Genomic DNA, 26,993 nt, shown 5'->3' on the forward strand with positions numbered 1-26,993 from the left:
AATATTTCAAGCGGTGCCCAAAATATGTAAGCTCTATTACAATATTACATTTAATACCGTCATGTAACATTTATGTTTATGATGATGAATCATACAATACTTTTTTTTTGTTTAATCTTTTATTGAAATTTGCGACTGCAACGGTTGTTGCAACAAGCAAATGAGATGTAATATAATGTGAATGAAGATTAGAGAAGGCACCCAGTGGCGACACTCCATTAACGTGAACATATGCACTATACTGTTATAAGGAGAGTAGGTCGCGGGGCCATCTTCTCTTCAATCTCCTTGGAGTATTACCTGGTAATGTGGAAGAAGATAAGTGTTCAATTAAAGGATTAGGATGAGCTGCTGTAAAGGAATGAAATTTTAAGAAACGAGTTTTAGTAAGGTCGTTAAAGAAAGGGATTTTGAGGTCATTATGAATGGTGAGGTTAGAAATATAAAATGGAGCGTTAAGTAGTTTTCGTAGTATTTTTGATTGTAAAGTCTGAATGCGTAAAGAATTAGAACGTTTAGTCGATCCCCATACTTCAATGCCGTACGACCAAATAGGTTGCAGTAACAACAGAGTCTTTTGTTTTGTAGGTTGAGTTTAGTTTGATTGTCAAGTAGTCTGGCGAGAAGTTTGTAGCGTTGGTTAGTTTTTTTTTTGTCTTTTCAGTCTAGTATGGGGGATTCCATGTCAAACATAAATTAACATTCAAAAATGGGCTTATCAAATATTAACAAACAATTAAATTCGATTAAGTGAATGAGGCTCCTTGTGAAATAGTCTAAGCTTTCAAATACTGCATCTATGAATGGAAGGAGTGAGAGAGCCCTTTTCAAAAAAAAAAAAAAAAAAACGAAGTCACAAAAGTTCTCTGAGTTGCAAATAAAAAGGCCTAGATAAAAATATTCCAAAAAATGTTCCATTCTAAGTTTGCGGAAAACCATGGAAACCATATTCAGCAATAACTCCTTCATAAAGAGGAAAGATGACGATATATACAGGTATTTAGATGCACCATTTCGCTACGAAGACATTATATTCTCCACCAACAGTTATGTGCTTAAGTCGATAGCAGAGCTAGCAATGAAATATGAATGTATTTAGAAGCTATAGCCGAATTAGAATGAATGGAACAAAATGCTTAGAGAAGGATTACGTGATTTTAATTTTGGTTAAGCGAGAAGGATGGCAGGAGCTCAGAGTGCTGCTCCATCCATTAGCAGTAGTTTATGTAAATAGCGGTATATAGTAGAATGATGAATGTGTGAAGCGAATGTATTTGTAGGTAAGAATGGAGAGTAAGTGATATTCTAGTGATAAGCACCTAGACGATGCTGGCTGTATGGCGGAAGCCAATGCCAAAAAAAGAAAACAAAAAAAAAAAAAAAAAAAAAAAAAAGATGTTCAAATTTTGATGTTTATACAGTCGAGTCGTCTGCGAAATAGTTTGGGTAAATAAAGAAGTTCGCAAAGAGTGAGCTGACTATAGGGCACAGGAAGAAATAAGGTGAGGAAATCCTTGTAATTTAATCATGGAGGATATCCATATAGCTATGAGGTTAACGGAGAAATAACTATGATAATAGTTATAATAATATGATGATAGTGGCTGAAAGACAGATGAAAACGACTTCAGAAGGTGGAAAAACGCGGGATCAAATATTTGCCTACAGACAAACAAAAATTTGAAAAACTAAAAATGATTCAGCAAGGCTTTTCAGCTATTAATAACCAGTTCTTAATGCTTTTAATTTCTCTCTAAGATGTTTGGTGAAAAATAATTCCAAATTTTCAGCAGAATCGCAGCTTTTCAAATTAACGGTGTAAACCACGAAAGAGCTTTAACATCAAGGTAACCAAATTTTTGCTAAAGCAAACGAAGAAAGACAGTGGAATACTCGCACTTGCTTAGGTAGCCAATCAACTATGAAAATAAAGTCATTCCTAGAATATTAAATTTAAATAATTGAACCAATTTGAAAGACCTGGTCTACATTTAATAAAAAACGTTAACAAGGAGATAGAGTGATTGGGAGGATGAAGGCCTTAGGCATGAGTTTACTTACAATATCGAGTCCAGAAAGGCCATTCAGACAATCGAGGTCTCTTAAACAGCCACGACAGACTGAATAAACAATGCAAGGATCTGTCAACAAGAGAGTCTTTTAGATTTGGACAGAAAGAAATAGAATCGACACTACACGCATTATTGGGTACCAAGCTTTACCCGGGAGGACTAGAGAGTGCTCCAACTTTGAGAGCTGCCCTAACAAATCTCTGGATCGTGGTAGAATAGGTTTACTAGCCAACCCCCACGGAAACCAATCTTTACTTTCGCCCAATTTTTACACTGGAGATGCAGAATACAGATGATTTTCATTTCTTGTTTACCATTTCAAAGATTGGGCCCATCCCTAAACCCCTAAAAAAACCTATGGTTAAGATACATGGAAATATAGCGTAAAGTCAACGTCCTACTGAAAAAAAAACACACCAATGAATGCCTGATAACTAAGTTTGACCTGAATATTCGTTAGGTAATTCGTTCACAAATCTTTCCGCAGACGTGCTACCAAAAAACAAATAAGGAAAGAAGAAGAAAAATAAAAACGAATAAACTTCTCTAAGAAGAATATTCGTCGTTCACCGGGAGTGAAAAGAAGAAGAATACAGACTTAGGTGGCGACCACAACTAGTATGGATGTCTGGACGGATTTCCGGCCAAACAGGAAGTAGCCAGTGGGGACAGTGTACTATGCTATGTATCACTTGAAACTCCTAAAATATTAGATTTACTTCTAGAAAAACTAACTTCTACCATCTTTATTTCAACTAAACGAAAAAAAAGAAAAGAAATAAATACAATTATGAAAACTTTTATGTATAAAATAGAATACCTGGGGTATCAATAAAATATAGAGTGAAGCAGTTCCCTTGTTCTAACACTGATATCAAGTCTTAGGCGTGCATTAGAAGTTAATCAGAAGAAATGGGTTTGTTTGATTTCAAGGAATTCAAATCAAAATAATTTCTGACTTCAGTTTGAACTCGAACAAAAAGCATTCTTAAAAAATCTAATGAAAAATATTTGAAAAAGTGAGAGTATTATGACTTTAATTTCAAGTCTTTCAAGGATGTTTAGTAGAATCAAGAGTCAGGAATCCAGACAATAAAAAATGTCACATGAAAAGAGACATGAAACGAAAGAAAAAAAATGCATAGTAATTTTCACATTTTCCTGAGCATTGTGGGCTTTGTGAGAGGAAGATGTTGTTTCTTTGGCAATTATTATACCTTCATTTGCTACAGTAGAATATGGGAAACTAAATATAACAACAATTTCGATTATAAGAACCTATCAAAGATTTGCACCACGTTCAATTTCAACTCAGATAGATTGATAGTGAAAAAGTAAAATCTTCTACTAGAGTGAAAAATTTTGAAGGAAAGCCTCACAGCAAAAGAAAACTGTTGGGCAAAATTTGGGGTTTTGAGGTACACTGATGGCTCCAAGACGGAGGAGTGTGTGGGAGCGGTAGTGTACGGGGCGAAGCCGAAATGTAGCCTTTCGGTTAGCCTAGGAAAATTAGCTACAGTTTTTCAGGCTGAGCTAGCTGCAATTAGGTTCTGTGCTACCGAGATTAAAGGGCGAGGAATTATTAATTCCAAGGTCGTAATTTTCTCGGATAGTCAGGCTACTCTACGAGCTATTAGTTCCTACCAGGTCAACTCAAGGCTGGTTTGGGACTGTCTGGGTGCCCTGAAGGAAATTAGTGACCGAAATAAGGTCTTTTTGGTTTGGGTACCTGGTCATTCAGGACATAAGGGAAACGAAGCGGCAGATTTATTGGCCCGGGAAGGCTCTGCGGGACATTTCGTTGGCCCGGAGCCCTGTTTTGGGGTTCTGAAGTGTATTAAGACTGCGACCATTAATTTATGGTTGCAGAGTAGGTCTCAGGAGTGGTGGCTTGCCACCACTGGACAGAGACAGGCGAAGGAGTTTATTAAAGGCTATTCGCCGAGGCTGACTGCAGAATTAATCCGTCAAGGCCGAGGGGCTATAAGGATGATTGTAGGCCTATTAACTGGCCACTGCAGGCTCAGAAAACACATGGGCCTGGCAAATGATAGCCTCTGTAGGTTCTGTCAGGTAAAGGAGGAAACGGCACTGCACGTGTTGTCAGTGTAACATCACTGGAGTATAATCTAACATCACTGGAGTATAATCTAACATCACAGGCTCGTGTGACTAAGGATGTTAATTCTCGGGGAGGAAAAACCAAGGCCTGTGAGCTTTACCCAAGAGTCGCTCTCCAGCATTAAGAGTCTGAATAAAAAGAACAAGCCTGGAGGGTGAGCTTTAAAGTGAAGGGAGCCACAATAGATCCAAAGGGGTCGCAGTGACGTAGGCCTTGAGGCTGCCCTAGTCTAATCTAATCTAATCTAATGATATTTTAAACTACAACGGAGAAGACGGAAACTGCTAATTGTCCATCTGTGTGCGAAAGATTTAGAAGGGTTTCGTGTCGATGTTTCCTACACGCGTTCGTCATAACCAGCTTCTGACATCACGATTGAATGTAGCTCTGTTAAATATTTTATTATTTAGACACCGGTTTAGATCTGTAGAGGCCTTCTTGGATGTTCTCACGTTTAAAGGGGCAGAATGGTGGAAGTGAATCCACCCTCTCCGGATCCAAAGGGTGAGCAGAGTGCAGTGTATATAAAATATTTGTGGCTTGGCAAGAAGGAAATTCATTTTTGTGTGGCAACCCTTCGCCCACTTTTACCCTCACTAGTTTGGCCCCGCGTATTTGCGCCTGGCCCTTTGGTCAAGTATTTGTAGAGCGGCTGGCCCCAAGCGGCCGGTGGTTATTATTGACCCCCGCACTCTCCGCTTTCGAGACCCATTTCCCACTTGCCCCTCTCGTTTTCACTGAACAAATATTCCCTACTTCTTCATCCTACACTTCTGAACAGTTTACCCAATGCAGCCCACCTCAACACACGCTTTCCTAAATGTAGCCTACTACTGGCAAAAGCTTACTGTAGCTAGTTTTGTGCTCCTTGGTACCCCCAGGTTGTTCGCTTGGATGAACGTACACCTCTCTCTAGCATACCCTATGCCTCCCGTCCTTTTTCAACTATTTCCTTCTCCTTTGAAACCATACCAATACTTCTCCAAGTAATCCTTCGCTGGAAAAATCAAGCTTACAAATGCCATAGCTTTTGAATACCCTAGTCCTTCACTGAACATATTTCCTTTCTTTATATCAACTCCACTGCTCATAGACACTATTTATGAAGAAGTATCAAACATTCTAGGACTTACTTAACTTAATAATCTAACATCACTGGAGTATAATCTAACATCACTGGAGTATAATCTAACATCACTGGAGTACAATCTAACATCACTGGAGTATAATCTAACATCACTGAAGTATAATCTAACATCACTGGAGTATAATCTAACATCACTGGAGTATAATCTAACATCACTGGAGTATAATCTAACATCACTGGAGTATAATCTAACATCACTGGAGTATAATCACTAATACATACAAAAAAAAATACCAAAAACTTATACTAATTGGCAAAAAATTCTAATTTTTTCTTAGTTATCTTAATGCATCTTATTGACTTCGAGACACTGAATTTATTGGATTAGAATCAGCAAATTATCTTTGGCCTTCACTGCAGGTTTCATTCGTTTTGTTTCACAAAGAAAAAAATAGTAGAAATTCGTAATTAATTTTTAAAATATCACTTCAGTTGCAAATATCTAGTATCTAAAAGAAAATTATAATTTGAATTATATGTAGGTATTTGTAATAAATATAAATAATTTTTTTATACCTATTTGTTAGTATCCACTTGAATGATTTAAAATGATGTTTGACTATTTCTTTTCCTGCCTTTGCTCAACCGAAATGATTTTGTTGTAATTTTAATAGTAGCAATATTTGTTAATACAACTTGAATGGATGGAAAGAATTCGCCCAGGAGACTCCATTCCTGTTTCTTGAATTGTACTTTCATTTAAAATTCAAGAATATGTTTATGTTTTTCGCATTTTAACATACTTTCTGCCCACTAGAATAGATCAGGCTTTTCTGTTCAAATTTTCAAATTTATGCATTTAACTAAAGAACTCTTATTTATTTCTAGTGTGTTGTTGCTTCATCGATTTTGGTGAATTATTCATCAATCCAAAAGAAAGAAGGAATATTGGTAATTGATGTTTTGCCAAGCTTTTGACCTAGGGATTAGGTCTTCAGGGCTTAAATCATTAACAATAATTTTTTTTTTTACATTGCAATATCTAATATTATAATGTAAACAAAAAATAGTTTATAAAAGCGTAAGCTCTGAAGATGACCTCCAGTCGCTAGATCAAAAGCTTGGCAAAAAATTTAAACTGAAATTCGCAATAATCTCACAAGTTATGCAGCAAATGACCTACATAATTTAAAGGAAAATTCAAACATAATTTGTGTATAAAGTGCAAAATCTGTTATTTATAAGAATACTAAGAAAATATAGAATTTGAACCCATTGCGTCACAATTTGTAATTATAAAATTGCCATTACAAAACATTTGATTGATGTTGTTCTTTTAGAGGAAAGTGTGATTAACTTACGCTCCAAAAAAACACTTTTAAAGAAATTTGAACTATTTTTTTTTTTTGTAAATAATGAAATAATTTTCCTAAAAGTTGTCAAACAAAACTCTCGAGATATCGTCGCCCTTTTCTTAAGATTTTCTTACATTTACCAAAAGATTTGGTTCACACACATAAATAGAAGAAGAGAGAATTTCGGTTAGAGAGAAAGAGAGAGCATTAAGCTAAAATGAAAAAATAATAATTAATGATTGCGTGTTTTCATTTTTTCATCACCATTTGTGATAATAACGGCGATATATTACTGAAACTGACAGGGACAGGATGAAGTAATTAAACAATCAATAATCCTTAATGCTCTAATTAATCAAGATTATCTTTTAATTAATTAAACAAGAAATTAATTTAACCGGAAAATTACTCAATATCGGTTAATTTATTTATTTTTTTCATCAAGCATTTCTTTACTTTTGAATTTAAAAAATATAAAGTTCCCTCGACAGAATAATTCTTTAAAATTAAGTTCTTACTTTATATAAATTTAGGTTGTAAGCGCATAATGTTATACAGGAGCCTGGTATCAAACTTCTATAAAAAAAAACTCTCATAAAAATTCCCCAGAAAATATTTTGCAAATAAAAGGCTACCCCCCAAAAAAAACAGAAAAATGACTGATCATAAAGATGATCCCCAAAAATCCAGAAAACTTTTACATTATCCTCGCTCCTACTAGTCCTATATGTCTTCTCCCAATAACATCCAAACTCCTTGAAAAGCTCCTTCTTAAAATTCCTGTCCTTAAAGTTTCAACAAGTATTCCCTGAACATCATTTTGAATTCAAGCTCCTTCATCCGTTCAACAGCTTCAACGACGAAGCCTGCTCCTTTGTGGAGAAACAATTCTTCCTTAGATTTATTTTCTGGGCTGCTGTCAAAAATCAAAGGCAACTATCCCCTTACCTATTAATTCATCCTTAAGTCACATCGATTTTGCTTAGCATCTTATGTAACGTCCTTCCATCTCGTAGTTTTTTTTATGGAAGCAGATGTTCAGCAGCTTAAAAGAAAAGTTTCAGCTTTTGAAGTAGAACGGCCAGATTTCCTTTATTTCCTTTCAGATGTACTTGTACCCATTGCAAAATTGTCGGTAAAAATTACATTAAATAGTCTATAGATTTTGAATCAAACGTAATATAGGAGTTAAGAGATGGTAAAACTTATGTTTGTGAGTGGCTTCATCGCCATAATAATCTTTTCATTTTGTGTAGATTCATATTCTGGTTAAAAATCCGTACTTTAATTTTCTTAATTAATTCCAACAAAAGCAACATAATCTGAACCAATTAACTAAAAACTAAATCTAATATCAAGAAATTAAAAATGGAAAAAGCTATAGTAATAAAAGCATTAAACAATTTGATATATATTAAACAGTTAGTACCATTTGCATTTCTTGACAAACGTTGCATGTTTCTCGTTGCTCTGTTAAGAAGGTTGGCAGTCGGAGTTTAATTTATTATTACAAAGGCGCGCAACTTCCTTACGACACTTAGTTTAGTATGCACGAATGTTAAGACAGTGGAAATATTGTCTAAACTTGTGGAAGCAGTTTATGGTGCCCGGGGAGTTGAGTTCTATTGCGCCCCTAATGGCAAGGGGAACAAGGGTGGTACAGGGATTAATTTATTTACTTACAAACTTGTTGAAGAACGAAAGGGTCTCGCTAATAATATCGACCAATTGTAAGGCCTTTCTTTAATTGCTTTAATAGTACCTTAGTTCGGGCTCTTCAATAATCGACGCCTAATCTAATGTCTATTATTGTAAAAGTATTACTGATAAATTTGAATAAATAGTTGCAAGAAGAGATTCCTTATAGTTGCTCTAAATTTCCTAAATGATAGCATCATAAACATTTGGATTCTTAGTAATTGAACAGTACAACAGAACATTTTGAAGAAGCCATGTCAACCCAACTATCCCCTACAAACCATTTTGATATAAAGAATTTTAAACGATGCTTTGGCCTCTGATTACCACTTCTAATTGAACCATTTTCTTCAAAAGTAGATTTTTAGCAACACATTCAGTTCTTTAAAATTTTATACCATAATAAGTACACGTGACACAATCCGTAGTTTATTTACTGATAAATACAATATTGAATAATATTAATCATAGAATAATATTAGTATTAATACTCGTAATTGAAAATAATATCAATCACTCACTAAATGTCACAAAGAAACAGATTATTTTTCCATTTTTAGGCCAAAAAATTAATTGTTGAATTGTTTTTTCCAATTAAAATATGCTCTTATATTGTTGAATACTGTTCTCATTTTAGCAAGTGACATTATAGCATCACACCACATCACACACTGATAATTCTACTTACCTTCGCCATTTAAATCATGATGTGTTCTGAGCTATTAAACATTTTCTGAAGAATCATAAATAAATTCGTACATGTTTTCTACGGTAATTTTACCTTAGTTCTGAACAATATCGGAAATTTTACGAAAAATGTATATCTTAGTAAAAATATTCTTAGTCTTAGTAAACATTTAAAATACATTTAGCCGTCTTTTGCTTTCAGTTCTTATCAACCTCAAATCCTAATAAAACGAGCGCTAAAAAAAAAGAAGGCGCCTGAGAGAAATGGAAGTCAAGCAACAAGAGCTTTGAAGTTTACACGATAACAAGACGAGGTGCGCTTAAACATTAGACCTAAACATTTCTAGAAACTTCCTGTGCCATTATCTCTACGTGGACTTGAGTTATGATTTCAATTTCGGTCCGGAAGAGTGGTTTTGGCGTACAATTTAATTAACTCAAGTCACTTGGGAGAGGAAGTTGACTGCTGACGGTCAGAACTTAAGTTCTCTCAGAGGCCAAGATTTCTTTACACACTGATGCGAGCAGTTTTACTAAGACACCGTGACGTTCGTAAAATATTTCCTTATAAAACAAAAAGTTTTCCATTGTTAATTTAAACTTTTAAAAAATCTACTAAGAAATAAATTTCACCAGGGTCCATTTTAAGGAGGTGCCACCCAAAAACTTATACTCGTATTTTAAAGTATATATTGTTTGTAGAAATATCTCGCCCAGTTTTTGAAGCGTTTAAAGTGGATCTTAAAATCTTCTCTAAGAATAAGTAGTGTACCACGCAACCGTCTTCAAATGAAAGCTTCATTTAATTAATGATAATCACGCTTCTTTCTAATATGAAGTTATAAAAAGTCAAATTATTCGCTTAACATTTTTTCTTTCCTCAATAAATTGTTCCAAGTACTTCTGCTATTAAGGAGGTAGATATTTTTCTACATGTTTTGTGAGACTAGTTATTTTATTTGTGGATTTATAAACGGATAAATTATTCTCTAGTAATATTCTCTAATGGTTAGAGAATATAAAAAATACTTTTGACAATTCCAGACTCATTATTTTCATATATTCATATTCCAATCCATTTTCAAGGTTAAACTAAATTCCAATTTAGTATCAGAAGATTTATTACGCTCTTGTTTATTAACCATAAAAGCTCTAACTTAGATTTATTTTCAACTTAGGTAAAATATTTTTAATAAAGTTTTTTGCTTTAAGATTATAAATTATAAATTCAATAAACATAGACATTTATTAAAAATGTTGCTGCCCGTTTCTTATGAAAGTGGCTAACATATGAGTATGGCACAGACCTTGAGAATATTAAACCCTTATTTCCTTTTTCTTGCTCCCCTTATTTCTTTTGAAACGCATTGTTTTACGGCACAATTTCTGTCTCTAGATAGATGCGTCTGAGTGTATCAAAGCTTTTATCGATAAAGCGATTTGAGTGTAAACAAGATAAAGTAGTGAATTTTAAAACTGTGAAACTTGAATGAGTTCGTTTCGATTTGGTCAAAAATTTCGTTTGTGTTTTTTTTAAAGTCATCAATGTGAAACATTTTAGTTACTTCACTTCCTCCGTATAGTTTGAAATATAGCTTTAAAAAAATGCCATACGGATACAACATTATTGGTTTTTTTGCTTTAGACCAGCGTTTCTCAACCTTTTTTTGGCTCGCCTACCAGTTGGTAGTACATCATGCTAAATTGTACCACTTCGTAAAAATGATTGTATTTCGTGAAATTTGTTATTCCGAGTGTGTTAGTTTATTTATTTTTTATTTTTATTGGTATATAGATACAATGTATCTGTTACAAAGGAGTTCAAAAATTATGTTCACTTTATAAACTTTGTCAAGTGTAAGATCTTAGTTTTAAAACTTTTTTTAAATAATTAAAAATTGGGCACTTATTTTTCTCTTCAAAATTATTAATTAATTTACAAAGTTTTTCTTTAGGATTATTATATTTGTGCCCAAATCTTCTAAATTAATTTCTTTTAAGCATTCAACTACCTGTAAGTACCAATTAAATTTAATGTTGCTTAGATAGAGCATACTCATTACAATCAGTCTCTTTGAGCAAATTTTTAAATCATTATCATTTAAGTTGCGTCGTATGATAATTCTATTAAATTTTCTTTATCTATTATCAATAATGATGTAGCTTTTTCTAAATTTTCGTGTTTTCGGGGTTTAGAAAATACTCCGTGAAAGACAATTTTAATCCTGTTAAATGTGCTATTATATTCTCTCATATATCTTAAGACAGACTAACCTTATTACTGTGCATATTAACAACTTTACTGTATAATATTATTAATTAAAATAATTTTTATGAATTATAGGAAACAACGTTTCTATGATATTTTTATGATTTAATTTCTTTTTTTATGTCCGCCATTACTGATTATTTTTTTCGCGTACCACCAACCAACAACTCGCCACAGGTTTGGAAACGCTGATTTAGACCATACACTAGGAACAATAAGAATGTATTGGGAATGCATAAAGCGATACTTTTCAGAAGACGTAAGTCTATGCTTTCCGCTGTTTGATCTGTTCCGCAATTATTAAGATTTTAGGAACAATTTAGCTTGACGTCTTTTGTAGCCAATCAATGAGCAATAAAAGTGAATACTTTTTTGTTTTTACATTTTTACAAAATTCTGCCATGATGAGTTACGTTTATCGATAACACAATTTGGTGCATCAAATTAATAATTTAACGAATAAGTATTAATAATAAAGTAATAGAAATCGTCAAAAAAAAAGTTGATACCTCATCTTGAAAATGGTACATACTCAATTATACTGACATTTGATCTTTATTGATGTTAGAAGAGAATAACAGAGGTCGCTTATTTTTCCTCTATTATAAGGTACCCCTAATAATAACTTGAACAAGTTCTGGGCGGAGAGCACGCTGTTCACAACAAGAGGGTTCACTTTGTATACACTCTCCTGATAAAAGCTTTTCAAAAAGAAAAAGCTTGTCGATATGAGAAAAAAGGGAAGAACGACAAAATTGCTCACCTCCTCCTTCTAATAATTCTCCCCATGATTTCCCGGGATTCTTGTTACCTTGTGTAGGAGAACTAACTACAAAGAACCAATCCTGAGAAGAGGGGAAAAAAAAGCCGAGCATTATGTATAAATATATCACATTCTAAGACTCAATTCATTATGAACATTTCATGTATAAGAATAAAGGTGAAATGGAAAATAACTTAAAATAACCTTCTTCTTTAATAAATTTTTCTCTTTGTTGAGTGAAAAAGTTAATAAAGCAGGAAATGATGATGGTTATGTGCTTCTGATTTTTCTTGAATTACTAAGAAAGTATGTTCATAAATATACGAGTAAGCAGTTGCAAAATATATGAAATAATTATATCTCAAATGTGTTAATTACAAGCATAAAGAATTTGTAGTGAAATTCAAGATGTATTAATTTATATTTAAGCTAAATCTTAACTTGAAAAAGTTGACAAAATTTGCCTACAGAGACAATTTTATTGTCCATTTATTTTAATAAAAACAAATAAAAATAAATAATATTAATGACACCCTTTGTTGTAATTTGAAGCACATAATATGGTAGGTAGAAGTGAGTTGAATCCATCCCGCACGATCATACTGTTTGTATTATTCCGTTGAAGCTGTATTTAATCCAGATATTTATGTTTTAAAAGAGAGAGACTCTGTTTCCACTCAGTCTGGCATCAATCTAATATGCTCTAAAATACATTTTAATGCTTTATTTTAGGAGGAAAAATTATTTTTCTTCCCTACTAGTTACTCAGCTGTAACGAACTGATTGAAATTATCCCCAATAACTTTTTTTAAATAAGTGGATTAACAAAACAAAACCAACAAAAAATCCTTTTTCTGCAACCATCCCGCACGATCATACTGTTTGTATTATTCCGTTGAAGCTGTATTTAATCCAGATATTTATGTTTTAAAAGAGAGAGACTCTGTTTCCACTCAGTCTGGCATCAATCAGATCTGTATGAGCAGTAAATTTCATACGAATAATCTGTTGTTTACTGTGGGCCCCATTTCACAGCCAAACCATGGCCTTGGGACAAGGTCTAAGAATCTTAAAAGTATTAACTTAAATAAAATCATTCCGGCTCCGTTCGAAAGCTCTTCTGTGAAGTATATAATATTTTCAAATGTAGGTCTGGGAAAATAGAACGAAGAAAAACGAAGTTAAGTTAGTTCTCCTGCTTTATTAACTTTTTCACTCAACAAAGAGAAAAATTTATTAAAGAAGAAGGTTATTTTAAGTTATTTTCCATTTCACCTTTATTCTTATACATGAAATGTTCATAATGAATTGAGTCTTAGAGTTTTCATCGTACCTGAATTCTCCGGCTAAGATGTGCGAAGCAGTGTAAAACCATGTAGGGAAGTTCTCATTACTCAATTAAAATCAGCTGTGTAATGCCCAACTTCCCACACTAGTGGGGGGAAATTCCCATTAGTGTCACTTTCCGCACTAGTGTGTGGAAAAACTTTATTGTGCTTCCTTGATATAAGAAGTTTTGTTATTAACATAAATATTTTCTGTAAAACTTTAATAAGCTTATTTAACGTAACTAAATAATTAAAAAATAAAATAAAAATTGAAAGGAATATAGAAATAAAAATAATACTTTAATAAATAATTAGATATTTTTAATTATAACAGTTAAAAAGGTTATAGTGTTACCTTATAGAAATTTAAAATGGATTCTAGTGATTCCTGTTTAGAAAACACTTCTCCATCAATAAAAGAAACAGCAGAAAATGTAATAAGTAATGTAAATACGTTAGTAATGTAAATAATTGTAATATAACAATAAATGTTTATAATAAATAAATTACTTTTTGTAGACTGTAAAAATGAAATTTTTAATTTTTTTAGTTAATAAATGGTTGCAGAAAAAATATAATATTTAACTCTAGTGTAAAGTATTTTCCTCACACTCGGCAATTTGCACTTGCACTTGCATCGCTTCGCTCGCTCGTGCGTGCAAACCCTGCCTCGCGTGAGGAAAAGTACTACTTTCCACACTTGTTAAATAAATAACTATTTCAGATTTATTTCAGTGTAAAAGCTTTGTAAGTTAATCTTTCTGTGGCATTGCGATCCATGCCGAATGTTGGTCTCTTTTTAATAGAACTCTTGGCGGAAACTGTCGCCAATCTCTTCCACTGACGCGCAACATCTTATCCATCCCAATTGCCTCCTTCGCATTTATTTAATAAGATATTATTAGATGAAATTTTCATAACTTAAAAAATTTCTGGGCTTCTCCTCCTTCTAACATAACCAGAGATCTCCTAAGAGGCCACCCTTTACACAGCAGGACTCTCTTTACATCGGCCAAAGAAGGAACAAATCCGTGTTTTCCTCCTCCTTGCGTGTAAAGAGTTATTGTGGCGTTTGCCTGAGCAAATAGAGTTGCACATCTCCACTACTTTCACAGGCATACGTATACTATGTGTGTATATGGTGTAACATTAGTGTGTTAGTCTGGGATAACCACTGAGGCGACAAGTTCTTGAACTATTGGCTGGACTACTTCTATGTGAGAGTTATAACAAAACATTTGTTTTCTATCTTCCCCTGCGAAGCTTACAATTCTTGACTGTGAGTTCAATTTGACATTCATTAACATCTAACTGAAATTTTACCATCTTTTAAAATGATATTAGGCTTTTCAATAAAACGTGCTCATTACCAGAGAGCAGGGCCAGCGTCAGCACCTAGCACCCAGCTTACCCAGGTGCTCCGAATTTGATTGCAAAATAATTGGAAAAGTAAGGAATTCCTTCTAGTTTGGCTGGATAAAATTGAAATTTCTGCTTCAGTGTATTAATACTTAAGATGGAATGTATACTCAGGTTAGCCGAATTTCAAATTACGTCTGAAAATTGAATGAAAAAATAAGAAATTCTCTTCTAGTTTCGAACAATTAAAAGAGAAAGAATGAAGAATGAAATCTCGCTCTTTTCAGTCAAACTAAACGAGAATTCTGTAATTGTATCTTCAATTTCGGACTACCCTGTATTTACATTCCACCTCTGACTTAGTTATTAAAAGTATGATATTTAAATCACCATCTTTCCAATCAAACTCGACGGGAATTCCTCATTTTGCTATTAGTTTGCAGTAAAACTGCCAATTCATTATTCATTATTTTATCTCGTATTTGGATAAATATTTACTAGTAAATATTTGGATACGTATTTACTCACTGAAGCAAAAATCACATTCTTTTCTTCAAAACTAGTCAAGAATTACTTATTTTTCTAATATTTCTGTAATGGTAATTCAAAATTCAGGCGTGAATTGGGTTTTACAAACAGGATACTCCGAATTTGTAGTTACGATGGTCAAATAAAAGGAAAAATAAGGAATCTCGTCTAGCTTTACTTGAAACATAAGGATTTCTGTTTTAGTGCATTTATAACTGAAACGCATGCACAGAGCAGCCTGAATATTTAGTTACTTAATGAAAAAATATTGAATTCTCGCCTAGTTTGACCGGATATATTACTATTTCTGCTTCAGTGTATTTATAGTTAAGCCAGAGATGGAATATATACACAGATAAGCGGAATTTTAAATTACCTCTGAAAAATTAACGGAAAAATAAGAAATTCTCTTTTATAAAGAGAAAGATTGCAAAAGTAATCTCAATTTTTTAAGTCAATCAATGATATTTAAATTTTGTCTCTGAAAATAGCCGAACGCCTGAGTTTTTTAAAATTTTTTCCTCTTAGAAAGAGCTGATAATGAGATATAAAATGATTCTTCTAAATTGATGAGAACTAAATATGACCTAAATGTTCGAAATTTGAATAAAACTTGTCAGAACTTAGAGATATTCGTGTAAATGTTCTCATCCGGTTGTTTGTCAGAATGGAACTGAATCTCCTCCCATTGATATCCAAGTGACAAGAAAACAAACTGGTCAGTTCTGACAGACTGTCCGCCATCTGTTTTATTTCTCATAATCATCTGTTTCAGATGGAAGTGTGGGTTTGTAGGTGGGTAAAACGGGTGTGTAATGTTTACTGAGATGTTTAACCTCTAAGTACTCTAACCTGTTCAACTACACTAGTTTACCCCACCTGCTGCTGTGGCTACCTCTTTCATGCACGACAGAAAGAGTGGAGCTTTCAAGAGTTTTTAATTTATCAGCCCACCGCATCCACCATAGATCAACTTAGAAGTTCCAGTTCACCCACCACCGACAGACACATCAATTAGCAAGTGCGCACACTGCGGTGGTAGAAGAGCCGCAGCACCCTTCATCGCCATATCCCTTCCCGTCATCCAGCAGCGACCTCTATTCATAATGACCTTTTAACAAATGCCAAACAACTGTATACGTAACGGAGGCGGTAGTTGTAGGCACCCCAGGACTATTCTCTCTTCCGGTACCTATTAGATTTGACAGGCGATTTTTCTTCTTCCTACCGCACACTGACATCTGCAACACACTCTTCCACCTCGCCCTAACTACTATTTTCTTTTCTGCGCGTTTTTCCCTTTTAATTTTCTGCCCTCATATAATTTGTCTACGTAAATTTGTCTTTTATAACCATAAATTTTGTAATTCCACTTCCTACAGTCGCTTTTAAATTCAAAAGTGGTTGTCTTATTTCTCGATAGGCTATCTTTTTCTACCATGATACGGACTTATGATACATAACCTATGATTGCTGTCCATTTCTTGATAATTTTACCTGTGTTTTCGCTACTCTGTAATTTAAATCTCAGTAAAAATAATTCCATTAGTTTATTTTCAAAGTTTTAAGATAAAAAATCTCTTACTTTAAAGTAGTTAAAGTTGTTTCATTTTCAAAAGTAAAAGAATCTTTATTTAAAAAACAGAGACATTTCAAGAAACAATCATTAAAATTGTTTTAGAAATTTCAATAAAATCTACTTCGTAGGAATCCAACCCAACATAATTGACTTTAAAGAAAGCTTACCAACATGAGTTTAGTTTTTCTCTTTTATAAGTTTCCACCAACTTCAAAATGGATTTAACTAACTGCAGCAGAGTGTTGTCTATCCAATTTGTATGTATTAAAGGTGTTGTTAAAGGTGATTTCCCGCGGCTTATTACATTACAGGTCGCTCCCTCACTACAAGACGGTGTGAGTTTCCCAGGACTCCGGCCGTGTTGGTAGTAGTGTAACTAATTTTGTTTATCCATTCTACCAGCACTGAGAAGACTGCAAAGTCTTTCTTGGTTGGTGGTAACTTAAGGGAACTTACCTTTGTCTTCACTCCCTCGACCGACCAATCACCTGTATATTTACTCTCGCATACACGAATCGCGGCCAACTTAGTTTCTCAACTTTATCAATCTCTCTACCACTATTCCATGCCCTCAATTTATCAACTTTCTTCAATTTATACTTTCTACTTTCTGTTCTCTCATCTAAGTTACTTTTTATAATTTTATCTTATTTCCCAGTACACCTAATTTATACCTTAAACAAATTGTTAAATATATTTCTTCCGACTTATATCAATTCTAATCTCTAGACGGGGAAGGGATTAGCTATGAGGTTAGCATACTGGACTCCCACGCGGAGGTCCCGGGTTCGAATCCAGCAGCTGACCCTTAGATTTTCTCTTCCTAGGAGCTTCTTACAGCTCACTGTCCGGTGATGGACAGTGTTGTCTGTAACGAGAGAACACTGTCCGGAGGCCGGCAGTGCACTGGAAAAAGCTCCGGGCGCTAATGACCTCAGCTGTTGATGCGCCAAAAAAAAAAAAAAAAAAAAAAAAAAAAAAAAAAAAAAAAATCTCTAGACTCTAGATGCGGTGGCTCAAAATAGTTGGCCACTTTTCTCTACTTATTGTTGCCTTTAAAAAAACAGATAAAATCAGTAAAATAGAAAACTGACAAATCAATTCTTCAATACTTCCCCATTATCTCTAATTAATGTTATCACATTGTAAACATTAAAATGTAAGGACACTTGACATCTGATGATAGTAAATGTTCATGTACAGAGTTGAGTATATATAGAGAGTGTATTAGAGTTACCATTATCACTTTAGCAATAAATATAAGGTAAGTTCGAGAAAGAATCCGTTAATTAAGTTGTTAAATTGTTTTCATCACTTTTGTGTTTACTCAGTTAAGCAAGTTTTTTTTTTTAGTTGAACGAAAAAAAAATGGCAAACATATCTCTAGTAGCCTTACTGTTGGTGACATGTTTATATATGACTTATGGAAAAATCAATGGTTCTCGTCATGACCTGAAGGTTGGAAAAAGAGGGTATAATGATGTGTATGTATTTTTGTTTATTATATAAAACTAATAGGCTTTTTTTTTGTTTCTTTTACCTTTGGCATCAGTTTGCACTAATAGCCAGAATCTTTCCTTAATTAGTTCTTAATCTTTATTTAGGGAGGCTTTAATGGCGTTTATGAAGTGCACCAATTCCTCATAGGCTTTCCTGTTTTTTATAATTTTAGGGTAAGTTATATCACCCGGCAATAGATTTTTTATTGTTTTTAAAAAACAAATCTTTTTGGTATGTATATTTGGAGCACGTCCTAACAATGTGCTCCATGTCTTCTAGGCTGTCACAGATTGTACAATAATGGGATGCCTCTTTACCTATCCTATGGAGGTACATTTTTTACAAACGCAATGATCACTGCGCAGTCTATTAACTATGGAGAAAAACTGCTTGGAGAATGCTCCATCGCGGAACCAGGGTTTATGACCTACTTTAGGGACCAAAGATTTATAGAAATTCCCCTTTGGTGATTCTGAATAAATCCCCTGCCACTTTTCATTTATCTTCTTTCTGATGCAGGCTTTAAAATCACAATGTGGCAAAGACACCGATAGTAAGGTACCGTTCACTGCAGCTTGTTTCGCCAGTATATCTAAAAATAAAATAAAATTTTTATTCCAATCAAATGGAAGAGATATACCAACGGACATAACGCCTTTAATCACTGGTACGTTATTTAGTTGAATAAATGGAATCGATTTGTGAATTAATAAGGCGGTACCCGCCTTTCCGTCCTTACGCGAATGGTGTAGCAATTCGTGAATATCATATTGGTATTTGGTTTAAAATAAGAGCTATATTCACATTATAAGTGGATAAACAAATCTCTAATGAACCTTTGTTTGTAACCGCAGACCTAGCATTCCACTGTAATATTCTAAGTTGTTGCATAGGTTAAAGTACAGATTATATACAGGGTGACCAGAGTTATATGCTCCACCCACTTTTTTTTTAAAAAAACACGTATTTAATCATTTTTAGTCTAGTTTATTTTCAGTGATTGACCCATTTTTTTAAACCCTTGTATCTCGAGATACAGCATCCAACTTTTGTTTTTCAAATGGAACGTTATATTTTTTGTTGCATATTTTTATAGTGTTTGAGCTCCTAAAAAAAACAAAAAAAAAAGTTTTGAAATCGGTTAAGTTTTTCAAAAGTTATGGTAATTTAAAATATGAAAAATAAATTTCAGTTTATTGTCAAAATTACGTTATTTTTTTTAAAGAATCTGTTCAAACTGGGCACTATCAACGGATAGGCAAGCCAAAACTCTGGACTCCCACGCTCTCTTGTAGCAGCACTTATGGTGGCGAAGTCAAGATCTAGGCAGGCTAGAGTTATTCGACGTTTGATCGACTGAAGCCACGGGATTAAGGTTACTGTACACTTTATTTTTTAGATATCCCCACAAAAAATAGTCTATTGGGGTTAAGTCCAGAGATCGAGGTGGCCATTGGATGGGACAATTAGTTCCCAAGCACTTTAATTGGAAATTTCTGTCCTGGTAACGTCGAACAACTCTCGCATTATGTGCCGGGCAACCATCTTGCTGAAAATACATATCTAGCCGACGTTGTAGAGAAACCTCTTCAAGCAGAACTGGCAAAATGTCTCTTAAAAAAAGTTAGATACCTTGCACCAGTTAAGTTCTCTCTGTAGAAGTATGGGCCGATTAGTTGATTTCCTAAAACTCCACACCAAACGTTTGTAGAAAAAACAACCAGAACGTCGAATAACTCTAGCCTGCCTAGATCTTGACTTTGCCACCATAAGTGCTGCTACAAGCAAAGCGAGGGAGTCCAGAGTTTTGGCTTGCCTATCCGTTGTTAGTGCCCAGTTTGAACAGATTCTTTAAAAAAATAACGTAATTTTGACAATAAACTGAAATTTATTTTTCATATTTTAAATTACCATAAATTTTGAAAAACTTGACCGATTTCAAAAAAAAATTTTTTGTTTTTTTTTAGGAGCTCAAATACTATAAAAATATACAAAAAAAAAATATAACTGTCCATTTGAAAAACAAAAGTTGGATGCTGTATCTCGAGATACAAGGGTTTAAAAAAATGGGTCAATCACTGAAAATAAACTAGACTAAAAATGATTAAATACGTTTTTTATTTTTTCGAAATTTCCCGCCGTTAAAAAAAAAAGTGGGTGGAGCATATAACTCTGGTCACCCCTGTATATACTGATGACTGTAGTTGCTTTATCACTTATCTTACAAATATAACATTTACACACAGATACACAGACATACATACACGCACACTTATACAAACATACATACACCTGCACGCATTCGTCCGGACGCGCGTACACATACATACGGACGTACATCTACTAAAATGGATAGACTTCCGCTCTCTCGTTTATCAATCTTAAAATTTCTGCTTCATGAATTTCTTGTTTAATATTAGATTTCAAATTATTTATGACAGAACAGACTATTTCACAAATCCAATTTTTTGAGGCTTGTATATCTCTTATTTAATGAATTTCTGGTTTATAGGGATTCACACCTTGAGAGTTTTTTGGGGCACTCACATTCATGAGCTGTTCCCTTATTTCTTTTTGAGAAAAATGCGATTTAGGAGGAGAATTGATACGAGTTCGTATAGTGGGCTGATAAGATGGGCTTGTAATATTTTCCACAGGCTGTGAAGCTAGAAAATGGAATTCGTCTACTGAATTAGCGGGTGACAGTGTAGTGGCTGAAGCATATAATTTATTCACACGCTTTTTTGCCTCCTGAAATGAGAGATTCTCAGAGCCCATAATGTTCCGAATGTTATCTTGTTTCCTTCTTTCAGGGTACCCTTTATCTAGTGAGGAATGGGCCATCCCACAGTGTACACATTTAAGGTTGTTTACATTCGTACATTTATTCTTTTCGTGCTCTTCCGAACGCAAACTACATCGCAATTTACCCTTACGTTGTTTACTAACGTGGCCAAATCTCAAACACTTGAAACACTGTATGGGTTTCTGTATGTAAGGTACGATCGGATATCTTACATAATGAATGTACACATACTCTGGTAATATCTGACCTCAAAATGTTAACAAAACACTATATGTAGGTTGTTGCAATATTTAACCCTTCTCATTTGTTACTTTTCTTGTGAATCTTTTAGCGTTAGTGAGTTTAACGTTTCTTTCAAATGGAAAGACAACAGATGTTTTAATTTCTTCCTCATTTAAGGAAATATCAACATTTCTAATAACTCCCTGCCTCTGTAACAGGAAATTTCGGAATATAGACCAGAAAGCCTTTGTCTCTTAAGAGTTTGCGAAGTGGCAATCACATTCGCAACTACTTACACTGTTGACGCATATTTTAATTTTATTTATTCCAACCTCTTTTACTTCTTGTATACCTCTCTGTATTTGAGGAAAGGTGTTATTAATCAATTTCCCTATAGACATAGCATGCATTCTGCCTATTCCTGCACCTTCTGAGTTACTCTCTACTATCACCTCATAGGAGCCGGGGTCACCGGGAAGGTAAAATTCTGGTAATTTATTATCTAAAGTACCAGCATCTATATTTGTGTTAGTTAATTCTAAGTGTAACTTCTTAGCTTCAATTTCCTTTTCCATTTTTTCGTTTTAATCACTTTTCACACATTAGGATCTAGTTTCGGAGGCCCTGGGCCTCCATCCGTCCCACTCATCAATGTACACAATATATTAACTTAATTTTGTACACTACTATCTACAATAATTTACAAAGTATATACACTTTATCAGACTAATTACACTCAATATTAAACACCAAATAATTTAGATGTTATTAAAACAAATAAAATTTAAAAAGAAAATTGTTACTCTTTCTCCTTAGTAGGAAATAAAATAAGAATTAATAAGAAAAAGAAAGTAAAACAAGATTTCAAATAAGTTTTATGAAGTTAGGTTTTATCAAACAGAGCAGCACACACGATGTTACTTGTTTAAAGTTCAAACAACAACTGAACTAATAGGTTAAATAATTTTAGTAATTTACATTCAGTTAACTTTTTTAAGAACTATTACATATTCTTTTCCCAAAAGCAATACCTCTATAAGATCTGTTTTATCCCTAAAATGTATCAAAAACAAGTGTCAACCTATGTTTAGTGAATTTACCAAAGTACAAGAAAAGTTATGGGTGAATCTCGTTTTTTTTTATGATGCTGTTGATCTTGCTACAAATGCTACATAACGCAAAGTTTAGACCAAGATCTCATATACCTCAGGATGGTAAAAAGTGTAAAGCTCTTCGAAAATTCACTCTAGCGAGATTTTTTTCTCATTTGGCCATTAGCTCCTTTAGAAGTTTAACCTTTCTTCAACCAAAATGATGAAATGGATGAAATAGGAAGCAGTTAATAAAACCTAAAGTTTGCCTGTTTTATAACACTTTTTTACTTGTACTTTTGCATCGCAGTCAACTCTAAATAAACTAATCTACAACTTTAAGATCTTCATTATATGTATCTATATCTATTAAGAAAGAAAATTTAAATAAACACTTTAATTTTTATAGATTGCTATTCCAAAAGACTGTATCGAAATCTAATTGGAAACCGTGGGGAACAGTAAGTGAAGACGTAAGCTTTTCATTCAAAAAGGAGTACGGTTTAAAGATAGTAATTACGGAGATCGACGCATTTGATCTTGATAAAGACGACAAAGGAGGATATGCATACATAACCGAAGGTGGTGTCAACTACAACAATGTGACAATTCATTTCAAGTCACAAAAAGGGCTTGGCTTTAATTTCGAGGTGACTATTTACGGTCATTATTATTAAATTCTTACATTTAAAATCGTATTGTTATATTTTAAATCAAAAATTAATTTGATATTATTATGATTGTCATTTATTGCTAAATTTTACAAAAATTCATATTTAATTCTTGTAAGTACAGCAAATCGGCTTAGCCGTGGCACTAGAATAGTACAATAATTCATACTTCAGTTATACAACTATAGTTTTTTTTATTTTAAGACGAAAAAGTCAAGCTCTATGAAAATAAATTTTATGAAAAAATAAACAAATAATTGGCTTCAAATTAACTATCACACCTACATTTTCAGAAACAAAATAAAAGTAGAGTGTCTAGCATTTTAAAAAATATAATAAATACAATAAGTGACTTATCATCAGTAACTATTTTTTTTACAAAAACAAAAAAAAAATCATAATATCTACTGAATATAATAAAGTTTAATAATAAAATAAAAAGAATTGTTGAAAACAGTGTATTTATATTATAGTTAAGCCAGAGATGGAATATATACACAGGTAAGCGGAATTTTAAATTACCTCTGAAACGGAAAAATAAGAAATTATCTTTTATTAAGAGAAAGATTGCAAAAGAAATCTCAATTTTTTAAGTCAATCAATGATATTTAATTTTTGTCTCTGAAAATAGCCGAACGCCTGAGTTTTTTTAAATTTTTTCCTGTTTGAAAGGCGTGATGATGAGATATAAAATGATTCTTCTAAATTGATGAGAACTAAATATGACCTAAATGTTCGAAATTTGAATAAAACTTGTTAGAACTTTGTGGTAATTCGTGTAAATGTTCTCATCCGGTTGTTTGTCAGAATGGAACTGAATCTCCTCCCATTGATATCCAAGTGACAAGAAAACAAACTGGTCAGTTCTGACAGACTGTCCGCCATCTGTTTTATTTCTCATAGTCATCTGTTTCAGACGGAAGTGTGGGTTTGTAGGTGGGTAAAACGGGTGTATAATGTTTACTGAGATGTTTCACCTTTAACCTCTAAGTACTCTAACCTGTTCAACTACACTAGTTTAACCCACCTGCTGCTGTGGCTACCTCTTTCATGCACGACAGAAAGAGTGGAGCTTTCAAGAGTTTTTAATTTATCAGCCCACCGCATCCACCATAGATCAACATAGACGTTCCAGTACACCCACCACCGACAGACACATCAATTAGCAAGTGCGCACACTGCGGTAGTAGAAGAGCCGCAGCACCCTTCATCGCCATATCCCTTCCCGTCATCCAGCAGCGACCTCTATTCATAATGACCTTTTAACAAATGCCAAACAACTGTATACGTAACGGAGGCGGTAGTTGTAGGCACCCCAGGACTATTCTCTCTTCCGGTACCTATTAGATTTGACAGGCGATTTTTCTTCTTCCTACCGCACACTGACATCTGCAACACACTCTTCCACCTCGGCCTAACTACTATTTTCTTTTCTGCGCGTTTTTCCCTTTTAATTTTCTGCCCTCATATAATTTGTCTACGTAAATTTGTCTTTTATAACCATAAATTTTGTAATTCCACTTCCTACAGTCGCTTTTAAATTCAAAAGTGGTTGTCTTATTTCTCGATAGGCTATCTTTTTCTACCATGATACGGACTTATGATACATAACCTATGATTGCTGTCCATTTCTTGATAATTTTACCTGTGTTTTCGCTACTCTGTAATTTAAATCTCAGTAAAAATAATTCCATTAGTTTATTTTCAAAGTTTTAAGATAAAAAATATCTTACTTTAAAGTAGTTAAAGTTGTTTCATTTTCAAAAGTAAAAGAATCTTTATTTAAAAAACAGAGACATTTCAAGAAACAATCATTAAAATTGTTTTAGAAATTTCAATAAAATCTTCTTCGTAGGAATCCAACCCAACATAATTGACTTTAAAGAAAGCTTACCAACATGAGTTTAGTTTTTCTCTTTTATAAGTTTCCACCAACTTCAAAATGGATTTAACTAACTGCAGCAGAGTGTTGTCTATCCAATTTGTATGTATTAAAGGTGTTGTTGAAGGTGATTTCCCGCGGCTTATTACATTAAAGGTCGCTCTCTCACTACAAGACGGTGTAAGTTCCCCAGGACTCCGGCCGTGTTGGTAGCAGTGTAACTAATTTTGTTTATCCATTCTACCAGCACTGAGAAGACTGCAAAGTCTTTCTTGGTTGGTGGTAACTTAAGGGAACTTACCTTTGTCTTCACTCCCTCGACGGACCAATCACCTGTATATTTACTCTCGCATACACGAATCGCGGCCAACTTAGTTTCCCAACTTTATCAATCTCTTTACCACTATTCCATGCCCTCAATTTATCAACTTTCTTCAATTTATACTTTCTACTTTCTGTTCTCTCATCTAAGTTACTTTTTATAATTTTATCTTATTTCCCAGTACACCTAATTTATACCTTAAACAAATTGTTAAATATATTTCTTCCGACTTATATCAATTCTAATCTCTATACTCTAGATGCGGTGGCTCAAAATAGTTGACCACTTTTCTCTACTTATTGTTGCCTTTTCCTATTTCAGACCTCAAAAAGATTCCCTGCACCTCAAGCTATGCCATCTGTGCTCCAAATCTGAGATGCTCTGAATCTAAGACATCCGTCTCTACAAGTGTTGCCTAATCGCTTGTCCATCACTTTTCTTAGTACATCTTCGGGTTCCATTCTTTCCAAACATCGTGTCTAATGCAATCTTTGACTGTATGCAAATTTGACGAAACTTAGGGCCTCCACATCGTTATAAGGTTTCTTTAATTCTACATTAATCCTTCTATCAAAACTATCCTCTCAAAATGAAGAATACTTCAGAGGTGGATATGTTCCAGCATTCAGATCTGTTTGCAACTTCTAACTCAACAGCGCTTTATATATTCCGAACATGGTAGCCTAGAACATTTGCTTCTTAAATGTTTGATAAGCTTTGCCTAAATCTTACTTTTTAGACGTTTAAAAAAATCTATTATATTGTATGTTTCTAGCTCTAAGCCCAAAAAGTGTCTTTTAATTGATACCCTACTGAAGAAGCGAAGAAATTTTGGGTTTGAATCCCAAAAAAAAGGCTCAACAGATGTACCGTCTGCAAAAAGGGTAAAAGGGAATGGAAAAAGCAACAAGCGAGATAAAAATTATAAATTTCGCTCAAAACTCGATGATAAATTTAACAAAGTTTATATTTTTCCATTTGTTCTTCCTTCTTTAGATGAAATCTTAAAATTGAGTGAAATTTTGTTTTGAATCCCTGTCAGAGGTCTCCCAAGTTTTAAACACTATTTCTCAAAGCAAACGGAATGTATTTTTTGTAGTTTTAATAGTAATAACCAAGATATAATAATTAAATTAAAGTTTGTTTCCAGAAAAAGTAGTCTTTGGCTTGGTTTATCTTAAAACATTGTTGCCAGTGCCTTGTCAATCTTGCGTAAAAATACATTCTTGATATAGGGCGAAAACTCTGCCTATAATATAGAATTGCTGACTTTCAGTTTCCAATCTTACAAACAAAAAAAAACCTATACTCAACAAAGCGTTAAATAGACTTGAAACTGGTAGGATTAGGATTGAGTGAAAAGATCATACGTCTGCTGCTTGTTCAAGTGCACAAGTGAAATGAAACACTCTTTGAGAAGAACGAGAGGTCTGTTTCAGACGATGTAGTACTTGGAGTAGAGGATGTATGCGGGGCTGTTGAATGATAACACCACAAGAAACTAGATTCAGTTTTAGCGATTGAACTAAGTTTATGTTACTTTAGTTAGATAGAGCCATTTCTATGTTTATCACACAACTCTAATAATGAGCATTATAAGGCACCATTAGTTTTTATTTGTTTAAATTCAAATAAATTACACGTAGTGTGGG

At 33.6% G+C, this 26,993-nt stretch overlaps 2 protein-coding genes across 2 annotated transcripts in view; both read left to right on the top strand.

Moving 5' to 3' along the window:
• The window catches only part of tei (irregular chiasm C-roughest protein teiresias), a 508,251-nt gene that overhangs the window by 424,693 nt on the left and 56,565 nt on the right, over positions 1–26,993 (top strand). The window lies entirely within an intron of this gene.
• LOC141456200 (probable salivary secreted peptide) lies at positions 16,171–25,651 on the top strand. The gene is made up of 3 exons (XM_074131950.1): positions 16,171–18,111; positions 18,201–18,331; positions 22,876–25,651. Exons 2-3 carry the CDS (start codon positions 18,216–18,218, stop codon positions 23,141–23,143), a joined length of 384 nt encoding a protein of 127 aa, XP_073988051.1. The 5' UTR covers positions 16,171–18,111; positions 18,201–18,215; the 3' UTR covers positions 23,144–25,651.

The sequence above is a fragment of the Rhodnius prolixus genome, unplaced genomic scaffold (assembly GCF_049639745.1).
Source record: "Rhodnius prolixus isolate KJV_2025 unplaced genomic scaffold, Rpr scaffold_4, whole genome shotgun sequence".
Lineage (NCBI taxonomy): Eukaryota > Metazoa > Arthropoda > Insecta > Hemiptera > Reduviidae > Rhodnius > Rhodnius prolixus.